At 41.4% G+C, this 18,311-nt stretch overlaps 1 protein-coding gene across 5 annotated transcripts in view; it reads right to left on the bottom strand.

Annotated features, from left to right (window-relative positions):
• SAMD12 (sterile alpha motif domain containing 12) overlaps positions 1-18,311 on the bottom strand; it is a 434,589-nt gene that overhangs the window by 188,084 nt on the left and 228,194 nt on the right. For all 5 annotated transcript variants that reach the window (XR_009005840.1, XR_009005841.1, XM_057532461.1 and 2 more), the window contains exon 4: positions 9,467-9,607. Coding sequence is in view for 3 of the 5 variants with exons in the window: in XM_057532461.1 (XP_057388444.1) it covers positions 9,467-9,607 (141 nt within the window). In the remaining 2 variants the exon portion in view is untranslated. The remainder of the gene's footprint in view (positions 1-9,466; positions 9,608-18,311) is intronic.

The raw sequence follows: 18,311 nt of genomic DNA, 5'->3' as shown, positions 1-18,311 counted from the left end.
ATGAAGAAGAGGGAATGATTGATTCTGCCTGAGAGATAAGGTAAGGCTTCTCAGAAGAGGTCATATCTCACCACGGCTTGGTCCTTTCAAGAGTTTTATTATACCATACTCACAACAGCTCTGTGAAATAGATCCTATCCCCATTTTTACAACTAAGGAATCTTAATCTCCGACAAGTAACTCGCCCAAATTTAATACATCTATGAAATGCCTTAGAATGGATTTCTATGGAATGCTAAAGCGTTTGCATTTTATTCCGTAGGCAACTGGGAGCCATCAAATGCTTTTAGGAGGGAAATAACGTTGTCAGAAATATATTTAAATTAACTCTGGCAATAGAAGTGGGAAGTTAATTAAAGGAGAGTGAATGGGGCAGAGCAGAGACTAGAGATCAAATAATAACTAGTAGGTTATTCTACTGGCCTGGGAAGGAGCCAACAAGGGATGATTTAACACAGTGGCAAGGATGGGGATGAGATAGGGAATGACTGGAAAGCCATTTTACAAGCAGAATTCAGAGGGTTTGGTCACTGATTACACATGAGTAGGTGGGGAAAGGAGTGACTCTAAGCCTTCTTCATTTAGGTGATGGTGTGAGGAAGGCATTAATAACCTTGAGAAGTAACACAGGGAGAAGAATTGGCTGGGGAGATGGTGAGAAAGACGATGGGGTTGACTTTGGATATTTTAAATTTGAGATGTCAGTGGAATATTCAGAGGTTCACATCTTTTAAGCTTCATAGAGGTCTAAGATGTATTTGAAAGTAACTTTGAAGTAGGGGATGGTTAAAGCGATGGGAGTGGGTGAGACTCTTCAGAGAGCATGCAAAATGAGAAGAGCTGAGAGGACCAATCTCCAGGGGGCATCAACATTTGGGGAGTGGTAGAGGAAGGCGGCAAGCCACCTGCCCGAGGAGGAGCCACTAGAAGCAGAAGGGGAGAACCAAGAGAGTCATTATCACGCTCATGGGAGAGATGAACACCAAGGAGGAAAAGCTTAAGGCTATCCAATGATGAAGCAGAAAAGCCGAGTATGAAGAGAACTGATATGTGAGCATCAGATTTGTAACACCAGTGGCACAGCTGAATAAAAGATGTGGAGGAGCCTGGAAATTAAATAGTGTAATTTGAGAGATACTAGAAAGGGCCATCAGACATACCTCATGAACGCATAAGAGGGAATCTGACCAGCTCATGTTTTCTCTCCCGGGAGCTGCAAATATTATTAGATTTTCTTCCTCAGAAGAGAGACAAAGGAAGCGTTACTCAATGACAACTGGGGAAAACCATATCCTACTGCCTGTACATTGATGCTAGAATTTTTTAATTGAATTAATGAGTGAACTGTAAACACACTTGACCTAAATTTACCTTGAGACAATTTATTAGAAACTCCCAGGAAAGCAGGGCCCTCTTAAAATAATGGTGGCTCTAACAAGTGCTAGGTAGGACATCTGCAAAGACGCAGTGATTTTCAGAAAATCTCCAGTATTTTTATATGTATTAAAGCCAGTCTCTAATGCTGTTATTCTATTTTTATTATCCTAAGAATACTGGCCTGGCAGTTTCTTATGAAGTTTAATGTATACTTATGATTCATCCCAGCAATCCCACTTCTAGGTACTTAGCTAATGAATGAAAACTGATGTTTATACAAAACCTGTATGTGAATGCTTCTAGTAGTGTTATTAGTAGTTGCCAAAATTGGAAACAACCCAGATGTCCTTCAACTGGGGAACGGATAAACTGTGGTATATCAAACCAATTCAATACTAAACAGTGAGCATGAATGAACAAGTGACACACACCCTCAGCTTCGGTAAGTCTCAATGCATCATAGCAAGTGAAAGCAGCCAGATTTCATGATTCCCTTTATATGACATTCTGGAAAAGGCAAAACTAAAGGAACAGAAAACATGTCGGTGGCTTCCAGAGGCTGGAGGTAATGAGAGGGGCTGACAACAAAGGGGTACCAGGGAGAGTATTTTTTGGAGTTATGGAACTGTTATATCTTGACCGTGGTGGTGGTTATACAACTGTATGCATTTGTTAAAACTTGCAGAACTGTACACTAAAAATAGTGAATTTTACTGTATGTAAATTATACCTTAATAAAAACAATGAGAAAAAAGAATATCAGCCTGGGAATTAAGAGACTGGGATCTAGCTTCAGTTATGCCACTGACTACCTGTGTAACCAAAGACTATCCTCTAACCTTCTTTGGGTCTTGGTGCCCAAAACTGTAAAGTGATATTGGAAACTTTCTCAAAGAGTCTATTGCTGTGTTCTACAAAGACTTCCTTCTTTAAGCAAGGTGGTGGACCAGATGGCCTATTTCAATTCAGATGGCTTACTTCAGTTGCTAAAGTATCACTGTGAGGGTGACTGGACTAAAATACTCAATCTGTACACATGGATCTGAAAAGCCTTCTTGGATTAGAAAATAGTGTTCCTAATTTGTGTCGTAGAGCTTTGGGAAAGTCCATCTGGTCATGTAATTCTCAACTAAAATTTGACACATATATTCGTACAATGTGGAAAAAGCCCTTCGGGAAACACTAATGTTTAATGAGCTATAACTGGCCTTGGTAAACAATCATACTCTTCTTTTTTTCATTTTGTAGGCACTAATTAAAAAAGGCCTTTGAAAAAAAAAAAAAGGCCTTTGAAGATGGCAGCATTTACTATCTTCGTTTGCCTTATCCTCCAGTTGGAACACTGTTTTCTACTGCTTACATTTATCCAACCCTCAGAGTTACTATTACATTTTTACACTATCCATGCATCTGTAGCCAAGAAAGACACCGAAAACGACACCCCAGGAGTGTTTCCATACTATAGTGTCCCTGGGGTTGAGGGAAGAGTATACAGCTCAAAAGGGAAGATACTAAGAATAAAACAATAATCTTGATGATGATGACAGAAGTTTACATTTTTGACCCTGTGAAGCAAGGGTCCACAAACTATGGACTAGAAATTGTGTTTGTAAATAAAGTTTTATTGGTACACTACTATGCCAATTCATTTAAGATTGTCTGTGGTTGTTCTCCCATGATGGGGTGGTTACAACAGACACTCTATGGCCTACAAAGACCAAAATACTTACTATCTAGCTTTTTATAGAATAAGTTGGCCAACCCACTTTCGCAGAGTATGCCATGAACTATGCTATATAGTTTCCACATAAAATCTCGGGTAATCATCACATCGTTATGAAATAGGAATTACTCATTTGACAGATCAGAGGTGATGAAGTTTAATGGATAAAAGTTTGCTGTGAAGTCAGACAGACCTGTACTATGCGTTTTTACTAGTTGTCTGATATTGGGTCTGTTAATTAAATTCTCCATCCTCAGTTCCCCCATATGTAAATTGAGGCTAACAACAGTACTGATTATGGTAGGGTAAATGTCAGGAGTTGATGTGACAATTAGTGCACTGCTTTGCATACAGTAAACATTTTATACTCATTAGCTCTATGAGAAATAGCTTTCAGTATCCCTGGGTGTTTTTCTTCCTAGAAATATCCAGTATTAAAGAGGTAAGGATGCCCCGCATATGCTTGATTATGGATTAATTTGACAGACGCCAAAATAACTTGTACCACTTCTGTGTGTTACATAAGGCAACTTTTTCCCCTGTCGCTCATGAACTAAGCAGAAGGAAACCATAATAATGACGTTTCCAGCTCTGTACTGCAATTCCCAAAAGACAGCTGGAGGTACCCTGACACGGCTGAGTTTCCTGCAGGAATGTGCAAGCAAGTAAGACCACCAGATGGACATCCTGGCCACTCCACAGACAGGACACAGAAGACCAAAAGGCTGAATGAAGGAAGAACTACCTCAAAGGCACCAGAGGGAACGACAGTAAAGCAGGGCCAAACACTGATTATGTTGCTTGCAAATGTCAGGTAGTTACAGGGCCACTGTGAATAAAGGCAGGGAAATCAGAGGCCGGCATTTTAGCTGAAGGACAGTTCTGGCTTTAGGTAATGAGCTGTTTCAGGAATTTTTGTCATGATTCATTGACAGTGCCTATAAACTGATGTATTTATTATGAATCCACCATATACATTTTTTTAAACACCTTATAGTTTTTGTCTTTGGTCGGTATCCAGAAGGAGGAGAGCAAGAAAAAGGAGGGCAGAGACTTCACCTTCCCTGTGTTCAGAAAATCCACAGTGGCTGGCTAGAGCTCTCCTAGTCCATTTGTGACTATCTTGGCCGTATTACTGTCATTGGGCTCCTGGCAACTGAGTGACAATGACTGGTGTAGAATGAAAAGCTTAAGACAAGTTTTAAAACATCAATTAAAAGTTGGAAAATTAGCCTTAATTATCTATTAGCTTATTTCTTCTAGAAACACAGTAGAATGAGCTTTCAGATGGGTGTATCTAATTTGGAGGTCTGATTACAAACTGAGGTAACTGATTTGATGTGTGTATAATTTCTACAACCAAAAGAATATTGTTTCCTTGAGAGGAGATCTTCAGAGTTCATTTGTTTCATTTTGGAGTTGATTTCCAAGTTTGTGGTAGGTTCTTCTGAACGCCTCTGGTGGGGATAAATAAGACTTCATCCTTTGAGGATGGGGTTCCTCTTTGGAAATGGCAGCCTGATATTTAGCTTTAGATCTTGTAAATAAAGTGGGTAATCAAGCATGGAGAAACATGGTGGGTCCAAGATAAAGATTGGAAAAAACAAATAACCCAATTAAAAAATGAGTAAAGGATCGGAATAGATGTTTACCCACAGAAGATACACAATGGTCAATAAGCACTTGAAAAGGCGTTAAACATCATTAGCCATCAGGGAAATGAAAATCAAAATCACAGCGACAGGGCTTCCCTGGTGGCACAGTGGTTGAGAGTCTGCCTGCTAATGCAGGGGACACGGGTTCGAGCCCTGGTCTGGGAGGATCCCACATGCCGCGGAGCAACTAGGCCCGTGAGCCACAACTACTGAGCCTGCGCGTCTGGAGTCTGTGCTCTGCAACGGGAGAGGCTGCGATAGTGAGAGGCCTGTGCATCACGATGAGGAGTGGCCCCCGCTTGCCACAGCTAGAGAAAGCCCTCGCACAGAAACGAAGACCCAACACAGCCAAAAATAAATAAATAAAATAAATAAAAAAATAAAAATGCTATTTCCTTAAAAAAAAAAATCACAGCGACATACCACTTTACACATATTAGAATGGTTATAATAAAAAAGACAGACAATAACAAGCGTTGGCAAGGATGTGGAGAAATTGAGACCCTCATACACTGCTTGTGGGAATATAAAATGGTACAGCTGCTGTGGAAAACTGTCTGGCAGCTCCTGTAACTTACACTGGGAGTTACCATATGACTCAGTAATTCCACGCCCAGGTATATAACCAAGAGAAATGAAAACAGGTCCACACAAAAATGTACATTCAAAATAGCATTATGAATAATAACCAAGATTCAGAAACAATACAAATGTCCAACTGTTGAATGTATAGGTAGAGCGTATACTGCATATAAAATGCAAATAAAATGTGGTACATTCATATGATGAAATACAATTTGGCAATAAAAAGAAATGAAATACTGGTACATGCTTACAACATGAGTAAACCTTAGAACCATTATTCTAAGTGAAAGTAGCCAATTGCAAAATACCACATATCGAATGATTCCATTCATAGGAAATGTCTAGAATAGGTGAACAGAGAGAAAGTAGATTAGTGGTTTCTAAGGGCTGGTAGTTGGGGGGGCCTTGGGAGGAAATGGGGAATGACTGTTAATGGGTACCAGGTTTATTTTTGGGGGTGATGAAAATGTTTTAAAATTAATTGTGGTGACGGTTGCACAACTCTGTGACAATACTAAAAATCACTGAATTTACACTTTGAGGAGACTGTATATTCTGTGAATTATTGCTCAATAAATGATATTATAAAAATAAAGCTTTCATATAAATTAATGAGGTTGATTTAATTTTGTGGCTTCTATTACTGATAACTAACTATGTTCTGTACTTACTGTCACACTGCACTGAGTGATGTATATATTTGAGCTTGTTTAACTCTTACAGCATCCCTATGAGGTGAGTAGATTTGCTGATCTCGCCTTTCAGAGATCAGGAAACTGGAACACACACAGATTAAGTAACTTCCCTGAAGTAACACAGCAGTAAGTGTTGGGGCCGAGATTTAAAATTCAGGCCTGTCTGATGCTAAAATTCATTCTTTCTCCTTATTTCTTTTAAAACATTTTACTCTTTTAAATAGTTAACACACACATATTTCAAGACACAAAGTGATTTAAAAAGCATATGTCCTCTATCCATCTTCTTCCCTGTCCCATAGGTAGAGTTTGTATTAGCTTCTTGTGCATCAGCATTTTCTTATGTAAACAAAGCACATGCAGATATACATTACTATTTCTCCCTCTCTCATTCGCAAATGCAGTATACTCTCTACCTTGTTCTGCACCTTGGTTTTTCCACTTCACCTGGCATCTCAGAGATCCTTCCATATTACTATTCTTCATTTTTGCGTTTATAACTGCCAAGTATACTCCAGTGCCTGGATGTACCATAACTCATTTAGCTGGTCTCCTAACGATGGACACTTAGGTTCTTCCTAAACTTTTGCGATTCAGTTAAAGCTTTGAAATTGCCTCCAAAAGTAAGAAGGAAACATGTAAGAAATACAGTCATTTGTGAAATAAGTCCCTTTCCTCAAAAACTGGCTACTTTGAAGGCAACAACCCTCATTTAAATGTGTTACTTGGAAAATATTTCTTAAAAACAAATAAAATTTAATTGCATTACACCAGAGTCACCGGGAAAGAAAATGTACCTCTAGAGACTGGAGGGGTGAGTTACACTCTTTAAGGGGAAAGTTCACGGATTTCTGAAAACTAAGTAACATTCTAAGACACTTGTTTGTACTTATTTAGCATATTATTTCCACTGATTAATATCTTCCGAGATGAGGAATCAAATATTCAATACCGAATCACGTATCACCCCCCTGGTACACTTCCTTATGATATGTATGTTAAGCCATTCAGTTCAGTTCACTTGGGTGGAATGGAGTTACAATTCTTATAATAGCAAACCTAGACCCAAAATATTTTAAGGCCACTCCAGCTGTCTTTAGAACTTCTATTATCAGTCACAAAAACGACTTGTCAATTTTTGTTTCACTTTTTTTTAAAAAGAAACCATCACTTCAATAAGGCAATAGATTTTCAAAAGCTGTCTGACATGAAATGAGTTTGAACATTAACATGGAAAGGACAAGCAATAAAAAAAGGTAGTATGAGTGCAGACAAAATATCCAAGAGCTAGAGAATGTGATCTCTTCTAAAGGGAATGGAATGAAAGAATTCTAAAGGCACAGCTTTTCAAAGCTAAAGAAAATGACAACAACTGAATTGAAAAGGCTGAACTTAGCATTATCTACCCAGAACACAAATATATATTTAGCTTAATAGAGTTGAGTACTATCTCAGGAAAAATCTTATATATTATGAATCTAGGGCAATGAAAGCTGTAGAAAATGATTTTGCAAAGCAAACACACTGCAGGCTGACAGTAGCAGAGGGGAAAAAAAAAAGTCCAAGGTGCACGGGATGAGTTCAGGTCTCATTCTATATATCACCAAGGGAGGAAAACAAAAGAGGTGAAGAAACCCCAGACGTTAAATAGAACAGGGCAGAACGACGCTTGTGACTGAAGCTTAAAAAAATGTGAATGCATTTTCTGATTATAACCGTAATATGGATTTATAGTAGAAGATTTGGAAAATTTAGAAAAATATAAAGGAAACCGTTAAAATCACCCACAATCTCACCACCCAAAGAGAACCATTATCAAAATACTGGCAAAACCATTGGCATCCCCCTTTTCTGTGTGCATATAAAAATATGTTCTTTTTACAAAATTGGGCTCATATTATAAATAACATTTTATACATGGCCTTTCCCCCCTACTTTCTATTACTTCTTGAGTACTTTCCCATGTTGTCATATATTCCTTGAAGATATAATTCCAATGACTATATTATATTGTATCTTCTGAATTCAAATAGAATTATCTGATTCTCTCCATATTGCTGAACATCTAGGTTGTTTCTAATTTTTCAGTTTTATAAATAGCACTGCAATGGACATTCTTGTGATAAACCTTTGAACCACTGTTTACTTCTTAAAAGAACTTAGAAGTATATCAGTACGTCAGATTCACATTTAAGTCACTCAGTGTACCTGTATCTGTAAATTTACCATTGGAAGTCTCTGGAGACCAATGCAAACAATGCATATCAAATAAACAATATATTTTCATATCACTCGAAGTCTATATTTATCCTTCTAGAACAGTCATCTTTCAGGCAGTATATTACTTCCTCCAGGCAAATAGACTATTAATGGGTTAATCTAAATGCAATAACGTGAAATTTGGCTGATCCAGATTTCTCCAATATCAGTATGCATGCAATTAACAACAGTCTGCAGATTGAAAAGTACCCAAGGCTCTCCAAAAAATATATTTTATCATCCTTTCATTTAAAATGGTGTACAATGGGCATTAAAATAAAACAAATAAGGGTTATAGTTAATGGAGGTTGACAGCAACCAAATCTTACCTAGACATATAACTTACAGTGTAACTTAAGGTTTTCTTCAAGATCCAGCTTTATTCTGTTACTTCCAGTTATAGGGCTTTTAAGTGATTTCAACATATTGAAATTATTAATGATTCTTGTTTAGAACTATATGGTTGTAATACTGCAGTTTTAAATTCCCTATAGTCTATTTAAAAAACGATTCTATTTTTAAGATGGTAAATAGGGTTCTCAAAATTTCTAGAGTGTGTATAAACATATATATGTATGCATTTATATATACATACATATATATATATATACACACACACACACACACAGACAGACACATACTTCTAAAATGTTTTTCTCTCAGTGAAAAGTGAAGTAAAGCAAAACGCAACAAAAAAATTCCACTTATACCATGGCCGTATGAACTATGGAATCACTCAAATTCCAAGGCCCCCTCAAAATTGGTAGTCAGACTAAAATAGCTGGGGCTGCACTGTACAGTTGTGCAGGCTGCACACTGTACAACTCTAGGTGGTGCAATCGTATACTGATCTATGTAACTGGTACTCTGGGGGTTGTGCAGTGCACAACCTATATAGCTGTATGTGATGACCCTGAAGTTAGCTCAGATAATTCTGTTTGCTTATCCATTACTTATCTGTACATCCTTCCCCCTAGTGAGCTAAGAAAAAGAGAAGTTTTAGGAGGGAAGTGGCCTTTAAATCTATATACTTTTTTTTTAATGAAAGAAAATTCTGCAAAAAACCAAAACAAAACAAGCCAGTTTTTCCCTGGCTCCCTTCTGTCACGACGGTAAGGGTTTCTTTCCTCCCATCTCCCCTTCCATCCACCCACTAGGCAGCAGCAGAATACCTTGTGTGAGTAACTGTAGATTTCTGACTTCTTCTCGCACCTTCAGCTGGAGCACCTGTTGTAAGATGTGCTGCCGGAGGTTCTCCTGGGCAATCCCCATTCGCTCAAGCTTTTTGTCTGTAAGTCTCAGCAGGGCTCGCCCTGCAGGGTTTCAAGAAATAAAAGGAAAAGCAAATGAACAATGGCTGGAAAAGGATTTCCATCTTCCTCTGGGCTGATCCTGCCATAACAGAAGTTTCCATCTAAACACAGACAGTTTAGAATAGAGGGTCCTCCATTATGCCTGCTGACTGGAATGGATAGGCAGGATGGAAAAAATCCACAAGTTTAAAAAAAGAACTTCAATTTTTATCTAATATTGGCAATCCCCAACTGATTCACACATCGAGTTAAATAAATCAGCAACATTTTAACCTGGGTATTTGGGTCACAGATTGCATGTTTCCATAGAAACAATGCTCTCTGTTGGGTGATGGGTTCTGAGGCTCACCCATAAGAGCCCATGTCACTGATAAGCCAGCTGAAGACTTAGATGCTCTAACTGTGGTTATAGAGAAACTCCGGCAGTGTTTAACCAGGCTACGATAACGTTTCTGTGAAACATGCATTTGAAGGTCCAGTTTTAATCGGCGGGCACCCACCTCCCCTGCTGCACCCCTGGTGCTAGGTTGGAGTTCCATCTTTGGCTGGTGGGAGCTACGCCTTAACCCAATCACTGGCCTGAGGCAAGAGTTCCAGCAGGGCTGAGCGTGGGCAAAACAAGGAGCCTCCGGTGTGAGTGCCCTCAGAACAGAAACCCAGGGCCCTGGGCAGCCTGGCATAGTTTCCTTTCAACCTCTTTCTTTTCCTGGGTGGTGGCAGGGGCGGGGGGGCGGTGGGGCGGTCTGCATGCTTCCCTTGCTACTGTGGTTTCCATCAAATTCCCGAATTCTCTCTACTCTGTGCTTGACCTGCACAAGAAATAAAGAGAATAGCACGGCCCTGTACTCCCCCTCCAACACTCCCAGTCACCAGACCTGCAGGTCTTTTTTCATTTTAATTGATGACAAACAGAGTCCACCAGAGATCAATGGTAAGTCTTAGGGTATACTATGATATATGCTTCAGGAACTAAATTCTCTACCTCCTCAAAAAATAAACTCAACAGCCAGAAGGTGAGGTTAATGGGCATTTTAATCTGAGGAACAGGGGAGCCTGTGTGGCCTGTGAGTAGAGACAGGTGAACAGGGAGAACCAGTTAAAAGCAACCCATGCTGTGCATACTTTTAAGCTTTGCTAGATGCATCAGTCAGGATAAATTAGGGTCCATGCTGCAGTAACAAGCAACCCCAATATATCAGTGGCTACAACGAAGTTTATTTCCTGCTTATTCTACATGTCGACTGCAAGTCCATCCATTTTGAACACTGTTGATCATTGTACCAGAGGGAAAAGAGAGGTGCTGGAAGGTCTCATAGTATCAATGAAATGCTCAGCCTAGAGTCACTTATAAATTTTTGGCCAGAACTAATCACATGAACTTTCCCACCCACCAAGGGTCCACACATGAACTGTGCTTCCATCACGTGCCAGGAAGGTGGTAGGGGGGAAGAGATATATTTGATGGGCAGCACTGATGAGAACCACACCAATATTGATTTGGCTCTGGACCGGTGCCTGGCGAGGAAGTGAGTGCAGGGAGTTGTGGAGGTGGGTGGTAGTCTGAAGCTTCAGTAAAATTGGCATGTGGAAGAGGAAAAAGAGGTGGGGGAAAGGGAACCTGAGGTAGCTTGGCAACAGTGGGCAGGTCATGATGGCCATGAGAAAGGAAGCACAGTACACACACAGACTCAAGTAGTTCTGACTGTCTTCTGTGATAGGCAGAATGATGCTCTTTCTGCCAAAGACGTCCACATCCTCATCTCAGGAACCTGTGAGTTTGTTACCTTATATGACAAAAGGGACGCTGCAAATGTGATTTTGTTAAGGATCTTGAGATGGGAGAGTACCTGGCATTACTCAGGTGGGTCCAATCTAATCACATGGGTCCTTATAAGTGAAAGAGCAACACAGGAGAGCCAGACAGGGGAGAGATGTGTCAATGGAAGCAGACATTGGAGAGATGCAACCACAAACCAAGGAAGGCAGGCTTCTACAAGGTGGAAAAGACAAGGAAATGGATTCTCTCCCACACCCTCCAGAAGCAATACAGCTCTACCTTGATTTTTGCCCCAAAGGACCCATTTTGGACTTCTGATCTCTACAACTGTAAGATAATAAATTTGCATTGTTTTAAGCTACTAAGTTTGTGGTAATTTGTTACAGCAGCAATTGGCCTTGCAACTGGAACTTAACATGTTTTTAAGAAGTCAACTGAGGGACTTCCCTGGTGATCCAGTGGTTAAGAATCCACCTTCCAATGCAGGGGATGTAGGTTCAATCCCTGGTCGGGGAACTAAGATCCCATATGCCGTGGGGCAATTAAGCCTGTGTGCTGCAACTACTGAGCCCACGCACCACAACTAGAGAGAAGCCCGCGCGCAGCAATGAATGATGCCCCATCCGCAACGAAGATCCTGTGTGCTGCAACTAAGACCTGACGCAGCCAAACAAATATATATATATATATATATATATATATATATATATATATATATATATATATATATATAAAGTCAACTGATGGCTTCAGATTTCCTTTGCTATCCCTTTCCTAATTTCTGGGCACTGGCATACTCAAAGGTGCAGAGCTAAGGAGTGGTGAGTCTGAGTCCCAGGCTTCCGGGACAGCCCTGCCTTCAAGTATTCTGTCAGACCTTGATCCCGGAGTGATGTTCAGAAAACACTGAATGGGACTTGGGTATCATTTACGTGGATAATTGGTCTCCAAATAGCAGATATTTAGCTCTTTCTATAGGCCCTCAACTCAACAACAAATACTGCAAAAACCCATGAAATTCAGATTATCTAATTCTCTTCCTCCTTCCCTTTCTGGTCCTATTTGGGCTGTGGTTTTACAAACTGGGACATTCAGCAGCCAGAGCTGCTGAGGTGTTGGTAAGATACTTGGGAGCTTTGGTCCCGAGAGGTTGGCTGGTCCATCATTAGTGCGCAGAGGGAGGGTTTTATTCCAGTGTGCATGGTTCAATTTCTTTGCAGACAAAGAAACAAAGATGCCCCCTTCCCCCAGGAAACTCCAGCTTCAACCGTTCCATCAATGCCTCTGACTGATCAAAATGTGGATACATAAGCCCTATCAGAATTTTATCTCCTACCTGGGTTAATAGCATCAGCTCTGAATGTACAAGTAACAAAACTCTACCAGTTATATAAGTTTGTGCATTTCATATTGTGTGGTACAAACAATTGTACCTATCAACATTTCACCTCTTATAGGCTTGACTGTTCAAGTTGTTTCAGCCCTGAGACTAAAGATGTTCTTGCTGTTATTTTCATTATTTCCATTGATAGAAAGGAAAAATGAGAAAAGTTAAAGAATACTGAAAACATGAGAGCTTTTCCTAATTCTTACTACTACACCTTTAGGTGTGCTTTATCTTCAGCGGTAAGAAAATAGAAGTCTTAGGAGAAAGATTAAGGGAAATTATATAAAAGAATTTCCTGATAAAACAACTTCTAGAAAAGATCGTGATCTGTACACCGAGAAATTTATGAACAAAATCTGATTTGCTGCCTTTCTTGGATGGTTGCTACAGAGCCATTTAAGTCTGTGGTTCTGAAAACTCTTCACAAACATTAGATCATTTACAGGAGCAAATGTCCTAGCCATCTCCTAACCCACCACCCCCTGCTGACCACAAAATAAAGAGTGTCCAAACAAGTGTGGGTCAGGGAGGTGATAAGCAGTCAATCATCAATTGCATCTTTTTTTTTTTTTCAATGTATATTGTCACTTTTTGTTGCTTATCATAAAAATCCAATTGTTAATTCAACAAACACTTTTTGAGCACTATGTCCTTGTCACTTTGTTATTCATGCTGGGGATAATGAGGAACAAGACAGGGCCACTCCTGGAGCTTTCAGACTGATAAGGAAGGCAGTTAACGATCAATGTTTACAGGTATGTGATGAGTCAATCCTAAGAAAGAGCAAATATGGGAGCCCAGAACTGGGTGAGCTAAACTAGTCTGGGTATCAAGGAGCTGTCAGGGAGCAGAGGATATTTAACCTGGGACTTAGGGAGTAAGTAAGAGTTAGACCAAGACTACGGGATAAAGCCAAGATTTTTTTTAAAGAGTCCAGTAACCATGTAGATGGAAGAGGCTGCTAGGGTAGGCAGAAGATAGAGGAGTGCTATTATGGCTTTTACATTCCTGCCTTTCCTCACACAAGTGTCTTGATTGATCACCTGCCTCTGCGGTCAGCTGCCAACACAGGGAGGGATCAAGGAGAGAAAAGTCAACCCAATCTCAAAAAAGAAGCACTGGGCCTGGTGATCCAGTGGTTAAGACTCTGTGCTTCCACTGCAGAGGGCGCCAGTTCAATCCCTGGTCAGGGAAGATCCCACATGCTTCGGAGTGCAGCCAAAAAAAGAAAAAAAAAAAAAATTAAAAAAAAAAAAAGAAGCCAACTAAATTTCCTGATACTCCAAACTGGTTCTAAACGGCATTTCGGTGACCAGGCTGCTGGGCCCTTCACAGATTCCTAGATTGTTGGAGTTGGAAGAAGCTTAAAGTCCTCCATATTGATCATACCCGGGCCTTCTACTTCTTTCCTCTATTAAGTATTTACCGAGCACCATTATAGGCCTGACCCTACTCTGGGTATTGGAGCTATAGAGATGAGTAGTATCTTCCGCCTTTGTGGAGCTTATCATTTGTGTGAGAGGCAGACAACACACAAATAAACCGATATATAGGGGTAGACAGGGACCCCTACTGGAAGGATGGTGCTGTTGTAGTTCGGGTGGTGAGAAAAGGCCTCTCTGAAGAGGTAATCCCGGAACACACAGAAGTGTCAAGGCAATGAGAGGAAGGGCAGGAAGGCTAGTGTGACTAGGGCAAAGTAGGCAAGATAAGTATGTAGGAAATGCGGTCCAAGAGAAGGCAGGGGCATCATACAGGGCCTTTTAGGCCTTGGTGAAGACTTTGGATTTTATTCTAAATGGGGAAAGTTTTGAGCAAGGGATGACTTGGGCATAATCTCATGTCTGAAAAGAATCCCTCTGGTCAGTATGTGGGGAACGAACTGGGGGTGGAGAGTAAGTGTAGCAGTGATGGGAAGAGTCAGAACACCGCCAGGGCAGTCAAAACAGGAAGCGAGGGTGCCCTGCACTAGGGTGGAGGTGAAGACATAGTGAGAAGTAGTAGAATTCTGAATTACAATACCTAGAAGTGGGGCATGAAAGAACGGCAGACATCAGAGATGACTCAGGCTTTCAACCTGAGCCACCAATGGCTGGGGGCACCATTTCAGGGCAGGAAGTTGAGTCACTGCTCCAAGAGAGGATGTACCAGAGGGAGGAAATCATGGTAGTATTAGTGCTATTATTTTTTTTCTTTTGAGAGCACCTGGGATGCAGAGAAGTAATGAAAAGTATGGAATTAAACAAAGGAGGACAGTTACGATAGTCTTCTTCCCTCCCCACAGTGTTTTCATTCGTTCAATACTCTCCTCAAAGCCCAAAGCTCTGAGCTGACCGGGGTAAGGTGAGCACAGGCACATCGTGATGGAATTTAGAGAAATCAGAGGGACCTCTTATGACCTAAGGTCTGTATTGCTTAACCCCAACAGTTGTCTTGGGTGCTAAAACTGTTTCCCAGGACTCCTTGTAGAAATCCAAGACAGGGAATATTCCACGAGGAGGTTCACCCAGCAGAAACATGGATCTGACGCTCTGCTAGCAATCTTGGAAATAAGAATTTTGCTGCAATTGAAGCGTGAGCATATACACAAAAGCTTTATTGCACGTGGCCTAATACAATGCCAGCTCCATAAGAATAAGTATCTTTCCTGTCAGGTTCTCCACTGTCACAGGTTCCCTATTGCTGCCCACGTGCTGGTGCACAAGAAATATTTATTGAACGGATATACTTAGAGCCACTAAATGAATGTTGTTTTCTTTACTCACTACTGATGATCTCAAGGTTGTTAAATTAGTGGCTTTTCTGTTTCAAGAGACTTGATTGGACACTGACTCTCAGATAGGACAATACCGACAAAGAGAAATTGAACGTAACAGGAAGGAGGTGGCATTTTGTTGGTGTCGAACACAGGAACACCTGCCAAGTTGAACGGCATTGAGAACTTGAGACAAAATGACCACTTCACCTTCCTACAGGCTTAAAGAAAGACAAATGTCTTGTTCCGCTTTGGAACAAGCACCAAGTGAGACTATAAGCTTTGCTGAGCAGATGGGCGGCAAGAACAGGTAACTGACAATAGACTTAGCGAGCAGTGTATTAGCTTCCCACAGATGCCTTAACACGTTACAAATACAGGAGTTCCAAACAACAGAATTTACCCCTCATAGTTCTAGAAGCCAGAGTTTAACACTGGTGTCACTGGGCTGAAATCACGATGTCAGCAGGACTGCATCCCCTCTGGAGGCTGTAGGGGGGAATTCGTTCTTTGATACTTCTCGCTTCTGCTGGCTGCCAGCATTCCTTTGCTTGTGGCATCACTCTAATTTCTGCCTCTATCTTCACATCACCTCCTCCTCTTCTGTGTATGAAATTTCATCCTGCCTCTCTCTTATAAGGACACGTGATGTGATTTAGGGCCCACTTAAATAATCCTGGAAAATCTCCTCCTGCGAAGATCTTTAATCACATCTACGAAGACCTTTTTCTTTATAAGGTAACATTTACAGGTTCCAGGGATTAGGACCTGTATCTCTGCATGGCCGCTATGCAGTCTGTTACAAGTTGGAAGGAACCTGAGATTTCTGAGTATGGCACAGGGTTCTTTGTGTTCCACGGAGACGTGAGTCTCAGAGAAAGTATAAAACCACACAGGAAACGGCAGGAAGACTTGGGTCTAGGCAGGTGTCTCTGACTTTCAGGCCCAATCTGGTTTGTGGTCTCTAGTTCAGATGACCCCCATATTCTGTTCAGAGAACTGTAACAGAAGCCCTGTCACAGCTTTCCAAGATGAATGACCACATGTCATAAGGCCCAACAGGAAATTTCAGGGTAAACTGGAGGTGGGCAAAGGATGTGACTTCAGCTCCTACCCTACTGGAAAGTCTTGGTGCCCCTGCAAGTGGTTGGGGAATGCCACTTTTCCCAAAGAGTGTGAGTTACAGGGCCTCTTTTCTTCTGGAAATAGAGGTCACTGTACAGTTCCCCAAACAAACGGCCATTTGTGCACAGGGTTAGCTCCAAATCGGATCCCAGGTAAAGGTCTGTGTCACACACCAGGTAGATGCCCCCGGCTCTACCCCAGTCCCGGCTGGGCCAGAGCAACAGATTGAACAGAGTGACAGGTGCTGGGCATACCATCAGGGTAGCACAGCCTGAACCCATGTTTCTTCAATCTCCCCATGACTCCAAAATCAGAATTTGTGGAACAGAGATATAAGGAGAGAAGCGTAATCACAAAAGCATGGGATCGTGAGCTAAAGGGTAGAGGTAAATGCCCAGGAAATCACACCTGAGTCTTAATCTCCTCATCTCTACAGTGGGAATGAAAATGCCACTGTTTCATAGGGTGACCGTGAGGATCAAATGACATAATACAAACACACACTCTCTGTAAATTGGAACCACCATGATGATGCAGTCTGGGAACTACCATTCTTGGCTGGCTGAGGATGCTTCCTCCTCCTTCCTTCTCATCATCACAATAATAATAGCAAACATTGATCGGGCCGTTACTAAGTGTTAAACACTGTTCTAAGAGCTTTACGCGGATTACCTCATTTTCAACAATTCTGTGAAGACACTTTTATTATCTATCATTGATTAATAGCTACTAAACATAGCTAAAGGTCACATACTTACTAAGCTGCAGATCTAGGAGACAAATATACGTAGAAGCCATGCTCTTTAACTACCTCTCTAAACTGCTGCCCAGGAATCCTTCCCATAGCCTGACATGCTCCCCAACCAGGCTTCTGCCAATTCTCGTGTAGGGAGCCTGAGGGCCAGAAAAGGTCACTGTCTCTGAGGACTGAAAGGCAAGCAGTGCAGACACGGGCGTAACTTCACGATGCACAAGGCTGTGATGGTCACCGCCCTACAGTCTTCCCACAGTGAAGAACGACAGGGGACTGAAGGGCCTTTGCGAGGGGCTGTGAAACAAATTCATCCTTCCTTCATCACACAAGGTCTAGATCTGTACCAGGGACTGGACACATTTCATGATGAAGAACCAGGAGCAGAAAGGTAACTTCCCTGCCAGTGGGAGAAGTAGATTCTTCCAGAGCCCACAGGAGGGGCACCTAACTTAGCTGAGGTCCTTGAATTAAAAAAAACACAAGTCAGGAGAGTGAGTAGGAGGGGGAAGGGCACTGGAGGCACAGGAAACAGCTTCGGCAGAGACGGAAATGACAACCAAATGGTCCACTTTAGGGAACTCTGAGAAGCTTGACATGGCTGGGCGTGGAGCACATCATACGAGTCTCACATGCCATTTCGGGATGCCTACCTTACAGGGCAGCCAGTTTTAGTCTTTTTTTCCTTTTTCTGCCCAACCTGAAGCAGCACATCTGAGACACAAGATGATGTGCACAGTCATAAAACACTCCTTTGTAGATTACGAATGCCTCGTTTTTTGCCTGCACTGCATCCCTGCCTACTTCTGGTGAAAGGAGCTACGTTTTGCCTTTGGCAGGGAGGGCTGCTCCTCCTCAACTGGTGGGGCTTTTACTACAGGACTTTTCATTTCTAAAGGACTACATACT

This window comes from Balaenoptera acutorostrata, chromosome 17 (genome assembly GCF_949987535.1).
Source record: "Balaenoptera acutorostrata chromosome 17, mBalAcu1.1, whole genome shotgun sequence".
NCBI classification, from domain to species: domain Eukaryota; kingdom Metazoa; phylum Chordata; class Mammalia; order Artiodactyla; family Balaenopteridae; genus Balaenoptera; species Balaenoptera acutorostrata.
Note: the sequence above shows the minus strand (reverse complement) of the source record. Positions and strands in the feature narration are given on the sequence as shown.